We start from the raw sequence: 12,439 nt of genomic DNA, 5'->3' as shown, positions 1-12,439 counted from the left end.
CATCTTCTTTATCATGGACTTCTATAAACTACACTTCTTTGGGCCTTGATGATGACTTTGAAGTTCATTGTGTCCTGACGCTTGATCTGTGGGCCGTACTGAAACACTCAACTCCAGTTAAAATACAGTCGAGTACATTAGGACTGTGTTGAAAAGACTTCGCATGATGACGCCCTTCGTTATTTCTGCTCATCGGTGAGGCTATGCAGCACATAATTTTGGCCCGACCTTCCTTTGTCCTAACTCTTCATACATAATTTGATGAATAATCTTCTTGTTCATATCCAACTTTTGAGCCATCATTCTGAGATTCAAACGACGTCGTTCCACAATATCCCGAATTTTCGCAACTCTGTCATAATTTCGAGAAGTTGACGGATGCTCACTTCTTTGGTCATCACGAACTTCCTCACGTTCACATTTCAACCGCTTATAACGTTTAAACGCGCTGGTACGACTTAACGTTTCATAAGTGTTTCTGTTATAGATTTTCCCAGTTTAAAACAAAATTTGATATTCGTTCGTTGCTCCATCATAAAATCGTGACACAGAGGGCTACTGACGAAACTGATTGTTAATTGCAACTTGTCGTTCTACTGGACATTCTCTGTTGAAGAAAGTTTGAACTACATCATAACACTCGTTTTTTTTTTTTACCAGCTCATCAAACATGACCGCGACAGCGTCATGTTTGATGACGCTGTCGCAAACTAACCTGGGAACTTTATTATTACTAACCTGGGAACTTTATTGCCTCACCTCGCTAGTAAGAATAATGATCAGAAGAACAGAAAGGTTAAATGACAAAGGGAAGATTAGTGTTATGTGTTTCAAGTTAAACTGATAGATTTCTACCAAAAATCAGAATCAATATTAGCGATAGTTAATCAGATGAAAGGTTTCAAAATAATGTAATTTGGCCAGGGGGCGAGTTTTCTCCATAACTTTGGAAAGAACTGAATGCAATAGAAGGATTATTGTAAGAGGTCATCCCTTCTTAAGAATTGGTTAAATAGAATTTTCACGCAAGATTGTAAAATGGCAATATAATACGGTTTTTCATTAACCAATGGAATTGGTTAATGAAAAACCAATTCAGGATTTTTATGATTTCCTTCTGAAACTGAATCCATTCATTGAGCAATGAATAAACCCCGTATATATCGGTTACCAAGGTAGACTAAGGTGTCACTTAAATGTGAGATGCCTTTCAGATTGCATGATCAAATTAAATCACTGCCAAAGGTTATATTATGATTTTATAGTATTGAGATTAACATCAAATTGAATATTCCTTATGGAAACTTCGAATTGATATTTGAAAAATCATATTTTCTTTATATAGCAAGAAGCATACGAATTGCTTCGTTATTATTTAAGAAAAAGGAATTTCCTCTTAAAGATGTACTGCATGCAGTATTTCTAATGGTTTTCAATTAAAAATTCGCCCTGTCACATTACATTTCGATGTTTGAAGACTGCTGGCTTTCCAGTTTCATTATCTCTCTCTCACTCTTTCTTTGTACCTTTCAGTAGTTTTTATTAGTGATACTTGCCACTTTTTTATATACTGTGTTACAATATTAGCTTGAAAACAAGCTTCAATTTTTCATTGACCATTGGCATAGCGGGAATATTTCCTACCATAGGAAATTAAAGGAATCCATTAATTTCATTTAATGGATTCGTTTCTTATTATCAACGAAGATCAATTAATTTGGACAGTGATTTTAGGTCAGTCATGATAAAATAATTACCTGTTTTAGAGGTTCCTCCTCTTTGACAACATAGGTATACCTTAGAGTTCTGCAAGACACAAACAATATTCATTTACTTATAATGCCGAAAGCAAAAAATGCACATAAATATTTGCTAAAAAAATTAATATAAATTGTATACATATCCATTATCCGGTAAAATAATTGTGCGCTACTACAAAATGTGCAATTTTAGCCTATAAAAGAACCGCAGTTAAATCGGAGGATGAGCACACGGAAAGAATCAACAGAGTTTCAGACAGGAAAGCAGAAGGATGTGGTGAAAATTGACAACATTCTAAAGAAATGGAAAGCCGGAAGTGACAGTGCGCCCAAGAAAAGACCATACTATATAACTAGTATTCTGTGCTTACAGAATACCAAATGATAGGAGCTTACACTCCTTGAGGCGTTTTGTTACCTCATCACGCCATCAAACCCTAAAGAACCCAAGTTCGGGATGAGAGAGCAGCCACAGACAAACCTGTGTTTCCAGAAATTAGTAGTCTTCCGCGACATATTTATGCAGTCATTACAGGGAAAGCTGTCCCAACACCTTATTTAGTTTTTGAATAAACATGGGTTTTGTTCATGAGTGCAAGTTCCATGAATTTCGGTAGGATAATGCCAGCATTTCAATCATCCCTTTCCATCGGTGCTAACAGCAAAATGGATTGTTTTAATTACTTCTGAAAATCAGCTTTTTTTGTTGGGTTACAGGCGCATCAGCGACTTAGAGGAGCATATTAAGCCATATATCTGTCAACTGCGTATTGTCTGTGTGATTGTTCTGTTTTCTGGATGAAAAACCCTAGTTTCCGGAAAAAAACCGTGCCACTCTCGCTGAAACCGTCTACCTCAGCCACGTTGTGAAAAAGACCCATGAAAATTCGTTGCGTTATTGATGGGATTCGAACTTCAGCATTTTCAACCCGATGTGTATATGAAAACTATGATGAGTGGTGTATATTTGTCCTAATTTGTGCTAAATTATATACACTGTTCTCCAATATGTATTGGACACCTCACCCGTGGGAAGCAATGTTGAAATCCATTACTCCCCGAGGGTTAAGTCACATGTTGCAAGAAGTCCTGAAAATAAAGACGTATATTCTAATTACAATCTTCTTTCCTTGTAGAGGGATGTTAAGGTTGTATTAACTACTTTGTTACCATAATTTGAATTAGCTATAAACATCACTGCCGGATGAAAATGTTGTTTATGCATGGGTAATCACTGCTGCATAATTTATCTGTTCTCAGTGAGGAAATGTATGAAAAATGAATGCTTACCTGCATGATGGCTTGCATCTATCAGAACAAGTTGCCCAGTGATCTGTTTTGGCAGAGCAAGAGTAGATCTCTGCAATTTAAAACAAAATAGCAATGTAACAATTCCATAAATAAATTTTGTTTTGTTTTCAGTTTAATTTTATTGTATACTGCTTGTATGTGTTTATTTTATTATCCGAAAGATCAAATAGGTTGCGATATTAACCCCAATTCTTTCATCAGACTCATCTGATATCTAAAACAAAATGTTTTATCAGTTTCACCCAAATTGTATTTCACCAACAGTTCTGAAGTTCGGTGGTGGTAATGTGATGGCATGGACCTGTTTTACACGATTTTGAGCTGGTTACGTGTCCAACAATTTCCTTGTCACGAATTTCAATTCTTAATAGCTTGTTAAAGAAGAATCAGGCGACATTGATAGACTGATGTGATTAGAAGAATGTGGCCTATTTCACAGAGGTCAATATCAATTACCCAATAGCAAACTGTCCTGCTTGAGGAACAGAAGATTTTTTTCAGTCGACATGGGTCATTAATTTACAGCTAGTGCTCCCATAGACCGCATGGAGCACTACTACTGCTTATTACCAGACAAAGGAGCTCTGAATCATATTGAAATTTGATCTCTAAATCCTTACTCTTCTTTGTTAAGACCTCAAAATTTTTGATAATACATTGAATGTCTTTTACAACATGTACATACCCGGTTTTTAACTGCATAGATAAAGATTATCTAAAGATTTTATCAACTATTTCTTACCATTAGGACATCGTTTGTCGGTGTACAGATGGAGAGATGGAGTTGACACGCATTTATGCTCGCAGGTAGCCACAATTCTTTCGGCCACGCAGGTATTCAGACATTCCTGAAAAATATTTAAACTAAGCAAAAAAAAAAGCTTCACAATTGATATTTGGTTTCATAATGGTGTAAAAACATTAGAATTAAAGTGATCTTTTAAAATCTGTTTATGATTTATACACTGTAGTCATACTTGGTTGTTAACCGTTTAAAACCTGTCAAGACATTACTCGAAAATTTTATTGAAATACCTTAAAATCTAAGGATGCATTTCCTTTCCAAAATTCCAAGCAATTGATTTCATTCAATATTTATTCGTTTTTCGATTTTTTTAGTGTATGTGCGTGTGTACATGCTCGAGTTGAACGTTCAGAGTTTTTACAATGATGTTCAAAATCTAAGCAGCAAACAAGTTGTGAAGTGATTCAGACTCTTTAAATAAATCGATAACATCTAATAACATCATGGAAAAACGTTAGCTAGCATTCATATTAATGTATCTTAATAAGTTAAAAAGACTGAGTAAATTCCGACCTGAAGTTAGAGGTTTGCTTAACGAGCGATCGATCTTCTGTGGGTATTATTATTTATTATTATTTATAATCGTGAGATACTGAAGGAGGTTGTGTGAAATGGGTTCCAGGCAAGTCATAGTTGCAGTAAAGGGAAGATGATAGTGGGGTACGTTAGAGGCCAAATGATTCTGGAGAGCATAACAAGGGAGATTGAATTTGCTGGTAAGTACGAATGTCTCGTTATAGGATTCAACCTATTTCTTATAGACTGGAATACGTGGACTGGACATACAATATACATATGGCAACTGTTTTTTTTTTGAACAAACTAGGTGATTGCTACTTATTCAAACATGCCTGAGAGGGTTTAAGGAACAATTAATCTAGCTATCCTAGATCTTGCTCTCGCTAAGGTGCCTAACTGTATGGAAACTTGAATGGGATTAACCAATAGCAGGCAATAACCGCAATACCATAAATTGGGTTGGCATCAAAAGAAAACTATGTGGACAATTGTAATGGTAAGGACTTCACTTTCAAAAGACGAGACAGTAATGGAATGAGATGTTCCTTTTAGTCGATTAATGAGAGAGACTACTGTATGGTATATGTTCCAGGGATTTATTTTCGAAGCCAAAAACGTTCTAGTGGTCAAGTTCTATAAACGGTACTAAAATGGATGAAAAGAGAGGTTAAGACGTTAATTGCGCAAAAGAAACAAGCATTGAGCAGTTACAGACAATCACAGGATCCGTGAAAGCCTTCCTTTCACGGATGATGGAACTTGGAAATGAAGGCCTTCCCGATTGCCTAATGCTACACCAGCAATTTGAAAGCAATTTCCTTCCTCTGAACTTTGTTGTCCAGTATCAGTTGTTGGCGAACAAAACGCAAACACACCTTTGTATAAACCACGCGGTTAATCGTTATATTCACACTTCCTTCGCTAATTTCGATAACAAAATTAGCGAAGGAAGACTTTCATAACGATGCGTGCATCCACGCAGTAGTTATGGAGGTCAACGTTTCTTATTCTGATTCTCGTACACCCTTAACCCAGAGTTTAACTATGGTTCTCTCAACAATATCATTCATGGAGACGATTTTCTGATATCTGTGAATATTTCTGTTTTTTTCTCTTCCGATAAAAATTAGTTCTCGATTCACTGTTTAGGAACCTTGCTGTCTGACTCTAATTTGAAACCCGACTTTGTTTAAATTAATGAGCCCGAACTGACGAAAATTGAGTACTATTGTAACACAATTTTTTTGTTGACAAAGATTCTGGAAAATAATGAGAAAGCTGAATTAACTTTATGTCACAAACTTACTGATAGAAATTCATTAGAACCCTGGAAAGTTACCTCGTATGTCAAAGGTCCCGAACCATTTTCCTTCCTCTGAGTAATATAATCTGTGCAATTAGTACTATAAGGAGGTGGAAGCAATCTTTCCTCCAACTGCAATGGAAGAGGAATTCTAAATAAATCTGTAAAGCCTTAAAGAAAACTTTAAAAGAGTGTTCACTTAAATCATTCATTTTACTTACTGCCTGTATTATGAAAGAATAATGTTTTCCAGGATAAATTACGTGTCCACGGGTAAACGGTTCTGGATAGGAGAATTGTGAGTGAACATCGATAGCTATTGAAACATCCATATCCGGACGAAAATATTCTTCTCCGGAGAACTCAGTGCCAAAGGTCAGGAAGAATTCAGTCACTAAAATGTTAATGGTCAAAAAATCATTTACAATATTATTACAAAACGTTTTATTTACATTGTACAAAAGGGACAAGACATTGATTTTTCAAATATATTTTTAAAATAAAATTTTATTTCGAAATAATGCATTTATGGTTGTAAGTCAATTTACCAAAGCCAATTGGTCAAATTCAATTCATCGAAAAGTTTATTTACGGAATAATCAGATTATCTAATAAATATTTTATCTAACAAGCTCGAGTGGGACAACATATCATCTATATATCCCCTAATGTACAGTACTTCAGTCATAATGGAAAATAATTTGCAAATGCGATTACACTACGCTACATGATTTTCGATGTTTGTAAGCTGTTTTTAACTCAGTTTTTTAAGCTGACTCCAGAAATGTTATTCATTTTTTATTATCACGTACCGTTTTTTTTCACAAATCACTTAAGTGTATGTCATGAGTTGTATTATTCAATGTATTAAGTTGGAGTAAATGGTTCCCTACCTATCTGAGGACGAGAACTGGTCCCCTACCTATCTGAGGACGAGAACTGGTCCCCTACCTTTCTGAGGACGATTCTATGACTTTTATTTAATATGAATGATTTAATAAGCTACTTAGGAATTAGTTACAATCCTACACAGTGGAGAGTTTTTGACTCATCAAAGAGGAGTATTAAAGGTGTGTTGCTCCACGATGGAAATAAATACGGGTCAATTCTAGCAGCTCGCTCTGTTCATTTGAAAGAAACATATGAGAACTTGAAGAAGTTGTTGACAAATGTTAAGTAGGAAGAACATGGTTGGTTGGTCTGTGCTTATTTTAAATTGATACGCATGTTACTTGAACTGAAATCTGGCTATACAAAAATACCTTGCTTTTTGTGCGAGCGGTACAGTCGGGCAAGGAGTAAGCACTGAGATGTCAAAGTCTGGCCAAAGAGGGGCAGTTTGTTGCCTGATTCAAAGAACGTAGTTCATAAGCCATTGGTAGATGCCAAAACGGTCCTCTTTCCACCCTTTCACATCAAACTGGGTTTGATAAAACAGTTTGTAAAAGCTTTACTTCAAGAAGGTCCCTGTTTCAACTATCTTTGTACTAAATTTCCATCGATCACCCAAGAAAAACTAAAACAAGGTATTTTTGTGGGACGTTAGATTCGCAAAACTGATGAGGGACCGAGATTTTGAGCGAATTATGATTAAAAAAGAAAAATGGGCATGGGTTAGCTTCAGGTCTGTTGTTGAAAACTTCTTAGGGAAGAAAAATGATTCAGACTACAAGAATATAGTTGAAAATATTTTTAATGCAGAGGAAATCACATCTATGACTGCTTATACCATGAGAGGGAAATAGCGGAAATCAGAGTAATCCCAAATAGAGACATGTGAACGTCTAGAAATCTGAATGTCATTGAAGCATCGGATCAGTAGGCTTTTTTGCGAGAAATAAGACAGGAATATTTTAGAAGAATTGAAGGATCTCCAAGTATTCGTCCGAGTGGAGAATTACCTGGAAATCTACGTTTAGGAAATCAGTGGTGAATATTCAAGAAGTTGAGTCCTGTTTGTACAGGCAAGGTGTCTGAAACCTGAAGGTGGAATATAATATGCTATCATCAGTAAAACGCGAGTTCTAGTCACATCGATGACGTGAGGAATTTTAATGGGCCTTTTTCACAACGTGGCTGAGTTAGTCGATTTCAGGCGAGGGTAGCATGGATTTTTCTCCAGGAAACTAGGGTTTTTCATCCAGATAATCGACCACAGAACACACGCAATTTACAGACATTATACACGGAGTAATTTGGCCTTAGTCGCTGATGCTTCTAAAAATCTACTACAACAACTCCATATATTAAGAATTCTGTATGTATTATTTCGTTATTGTACGTATTAAAAAAGTGACATGTTCTTGCAAATTTTTATAAATGATTTCTCACCCTCTGTGGACTTGACAGAGATCTTTTTCATTGCACTGGTGTTCAGCTGCGAAAATAAAGTACCACATTTCCTGAGCCCGTTATCAATAGCAGATACAACCAACTCCTTAAACAGTTTGCTAAAATACAAAAAAAAATAATAATTTGTAATTAGTACTTTTGCACGCATAAGAAATATTTGTAATGGATAAGAAAAGGTTTAATTTTAAGGATAAGAGTTTTCTTCTTCTTTGCCAAGAGCGACAAGGAAGATGAGCAAAGTCTACCTGCCCCCCTCAACTGCTAAATGATTTATTTCATAAAATAGACAATTGCTTAAAATTAGATGCTGAAATTCAGTATAATTGTCAAAAAGTCTCTGTTTGAGATAAGTGATTCAGTGATTTGTCAAAATGATTTGAAGACTCAAAAAGAATGCGCTGTTAAGGAACGTGTGTTTTAAAGCCACATCCAGTATCCGGAATTGAAAGAGTCCAATCTAATAGATGACATTCAGAAGAAATTGGCACAGGAACAGAAATGTTGTAAACTCGTTAAAAGTTAGAATCTCTTTAGAAAACTTAAACTAAATGGTTTTTCATCCCGCAAGAGACTAAAGAAGTTTCAATTTTTCACATTCCCTGAAAACTTATACAAGAGCTACATAATGAGAAAATTATAGTTATTTAGAAACATCTAACATATACCTGACATGAAAACCATGAACTTAGCACTCTGCATGAAAAGTTGTCCCAAAATGTTATACCATACGAATTTTCCTTTATGTTTGTTAAATATAAATTAATGATATGCTTGACTTCTTTATTAACTGAAGTGTAACTGACGAATACACTAAGTGGCCAATTCATCAAGCATACCTACTAATTGCGAGTAGGGCTCCCTTTATCCTTCAGAACAGTTCAAATTCGTTGAGCATGGACTCAACGAGGTGTTGAATGTGTGCCACAAGGATGCTAGTCTTTGTTGGCTCAGTTACTTCCCATAGTTGCTGCAAATTGGATGGCTCTGAATCGAAAGAACTCGTTTCATTTCACAGGTGCTCAACTGGATTGAGATGGGAACTACTGCAGCAAGCCGGATTCACCCTCATGTACATGAGAAAAGTTGTATACAATTCTGGAATTGCCCCATGCAGCATTAACCTGTTGGAAAAACCCATTCGCAAGTGGATATAATCTGTGGCATACAAATGTTACTCGACTGGTATCAAGGGACCTAATGTGCTCAACGAAAATACTCCTCATACCAGTAGACTGCCTTCATCAGCCTGCATTATTGACAATTAGCAAGATGGATTCTTGGAATCAGATGCTTTCATTTATATTCTAGCCCTCGCATCAACATTTGTCCGTCTTGAGGGAATCAAAACTACGCCTTCAACTGTGACAGCTCTTATAGCCCAGGTATATTCAATACTTACTTGCAGTATTCATAGTTCTTATAAAGCGTCCAGCAAGATGTAATTGTATCATTTATTCTGTGTCCAAACTCTTTTGCCTCTTCAAAGGACGCGTAGGAAGTCAATTTCACAGGCAACTGAAATAAAAAAACGAATACATTTAGTTTTTCCAAATAATAAACTGAGCTGCAAAAAGTAAGGTAACTTTACTTTTTACTTTGTATGGTTTTTATTCATAATGATACTACTACTACTAATAATAATAATATTCTTTAATAAGTTAAAAGGTATAAATTTGTGATTCCACACACAGATAACCAGAGTACTCAACACATGGAGAAATAGGATTCGTGAAATGAGGAGGTCTAGTTCCCAATAAGTACAAACTCATTATGTACTGCGCAAAATTAGGTTTCAATAACAGGAGGGAAATCAGTTCTGATATTCTTCTCATTGTCTATCACCTAGTGATGACTTGCTCAATAAAACTCCTGAGTCTTAGCATTCGTGCCAATCACTGGTTGTTGTCAAACAGATCACCCAACAAGCCATTCCCATTATTTTAATGCAATGAGGGTGAAGGGTTGTACCGTATTTCTGCTGACTTGATACGAATGCCAAGATTCCCTTGTCTATGGTTGAATCATGAACTTTCACTTCAAGTATCCACCCACTGGATTCCGAAGTTGAAATTTCCAGAGAGGCAATGTCGCTATTTATGTCAGTGATTACAACCTGTTGTCAATCAAGTCACACTTGAAATCAAAAAACGGGGGGAGGAAGGCCTCGGAATTTTACAATTCACACACACACAGTTTAGTGCATTCAAAGAGACATTGGAATCTACAAAAACATTCGTTAAAACAACAGGAATGGCTTCAAGACACTCTCTAAAAATATAGAGATCAAATAGGAATAAACTGGCCCATTGTCCTTCTGGCACAGGAGTGACACCCAACAGTTATCCAGCCTACAGGACGAAACTGCGCCTTTCAATACTCAATGCGCATCGCATTGCCGTATAAGGCGATGCCCGAGCAGCACTCTGACATTCAAATCATGTTTGTCATCAAAAAATGTGTACGCGTGTCATGAATTTGAAGGTATGCCATTTATATATTCAGGATCGTTATTCGAAATGACCGTTCAAGTGACAAATGAACCTTAAGCAGTAAAATACATTATATCAGAAGTTCCCAACGTATGGGATGCGCCACATGAGGGATCGAATTCGGTTTGTTTTGGAGAGAAGGCTGTTGTTTTTATGAAGAACTTTTTTTAACGAAGGATTGACAAATCATTACACTAATCCAGGTATAAAGCGTATTTCATTTCATATTTGAGATTAAATGTATTGAAGTGTATATTAATTTATAAAAGTATGCATAGCTAAAATTCATCAACTCTACTTATTTTGTTTATTTATGAGATATTTTAAGGTTGCTCAAGTTTGGAAACATCTGCATTATATCAAGCTAAATATGAATATAATCTGCATTTTGTCATCCTGGAAAGTAAAACGTTCTGTAAATCGATGTTGAACTTACTCTGATGTTTTCCTTTTCATCCTTGCAGATATGAGGAAAATCGGAACAAAATTGTTTCGTGTTGTATCGCAAACCTACACACTTATTTGGGAACTTCTTACAGAATGGCTTCCTTCGAATTCTGAAAAAAATTATGTGCTTTTAATCATAAAAGAAACCATTAATTAAACTTTCAGTCTTTTCTTATTTAAAACGTCTAACATTTTAGGTTAAGCACCAAAGCATTCAGACTTTGAGGCGTCAGTATATTGTAATATACTGATGCCTCACACTTGGAACACCCTTTGTTTTTAAAACTACTTGTATTGTACGTGGAATATATTCAAATAAACCTTGAATTATCTCGGTAACAATATTGGGCTATTCTTCGTGTAGAAATGTTTCAAGTTCCTTGAGTGATACAGGTGGAGGAAATCTGCTTCTCACTCTCCTCTCCAAATATGCCCACAGTGGCTCAATAACGTTTAAGTTTGGTGATTGTGTTTAACTTTAGGTTTATGCTCCTCAAACCAAGATTGGACACATCTGGTTGTCTGAATTGGAGCATCATCAGCTTGAAACATGGCATCGTTAGTTGGAAACAATGTTTGCACCATGGAACGGATTGCATGGGATCCGAAGTCCCCTCCCCTGTATGTTTTAATATAATTAGTCGTGAGGACTTTCATATTACCAAACGAAAAGTCCAGGAACATTAGATTAAGTTAATGGAACCAAAAATTTTGGGCGCACGGGTTATTCAAGAGTGCAGAGTACTAAAGAAATACAGTAAATAATATGGCACTTTTTTAATCAAATAATGACAGGATTGCTTCCTCATAAGCGTGGAAAACCAGCTTAGCTGTCCCAGGGCTTCAGATCATACTATAACGAAATGTAAGAAAATAGGCTACTTGTGCAAAGGAAAGTTATTTGTGATTTATAAAAGTTTACCTACCCATTCATATTACACACTGTAATGGCTGGAAGTTCTATCTCCTCCGCCAATACGAACTCAATGTTTGGATAGCTCGGATATCCCCAATACACAGAGAGGAAAGTTGTTGTCTGATAGATGAAGCCTGCTATACAGGCAAACAGAACAATAAGTTTCGTTGCTTTACGAAATGGGCTTTTGGTGGACACTATTTGAGGAACACCAGTTATCATGGAATTTTCAAAACGGGCGGCTGCATATTCTTTGGTAGTGGCCATTTTCAGTGGTTCTGCAAATCACTTTGTAGGGATGGGATAATTATCTGAAAGAATCAATAAAATCATGGTACACGACACGTTTATAATTTAACATCCATGGGAACCATTTTGATTTCAGAAATTACGCAAATTAATTACCACCTAAAATTATTACTAAATTCCGTAGGAGTAAAACGTATGAGAAAGAGTGTTTTAAATACATTAAATTAATATTTATGTTTCTCTTCAAATTTAGTGATAACACTGCTAACAAAGAACCATAGTTTCTTT

At 35.9% G+C, this 12,439-nt stretch overlaps 1 protein-coding gene across 1 annotated transcript; it reads right to left on the bottom strand.

Moving 5' to 3' along the window:
* Nucleotides 1-201: 201 nt before the first annotated feature.
* Nucleotides 202-12,169, bottom strand: LOC150076922 (uncharacterized). The gene is made up of 9 exons (XM_090385735.1): nt 11,913-12,169; nt 10,976-11,096; nt 9,450-9,565; nt 8,030-8,148; nt 5,920-6,092; nt 5,702-5,830; nt 3,814-3,919; nt 3,051-3,120; nt 202-478 (listed from the first exon to the last, which is right to left on the bottom strand). Exons 1-9 carry the CDS (start codon nt 12,167-12,169, stop codon nt 202-204), a joined length of 1,368 nt encoding a protein of 455 aa, XP_090241861.1.
* Between the last annotated feature and the right edge of the window lie 270 nt (nt 12,170-12,439).

The sequence above is a fragment of the Mastigoproctus giganteus genome, chromosome 12 (genome assembly GCF_048544385.1).
Source record: "Mastigoproctus giganteus isolate SK-2022 chromosome 12, ASM4854438v1, whole genome shotgun sequence".
Taxonomy (NCBI): domain Eukaryota; kingdom Metazoa; phylum Arthropoda; class Arachnida; order Uropygi; family Thelyphonidae; genus Mastigoproctus; species Mastigoproctus giganteus.
This window is presented reverse-complemented; position numbering and strand designations above follow the sequence as displayed.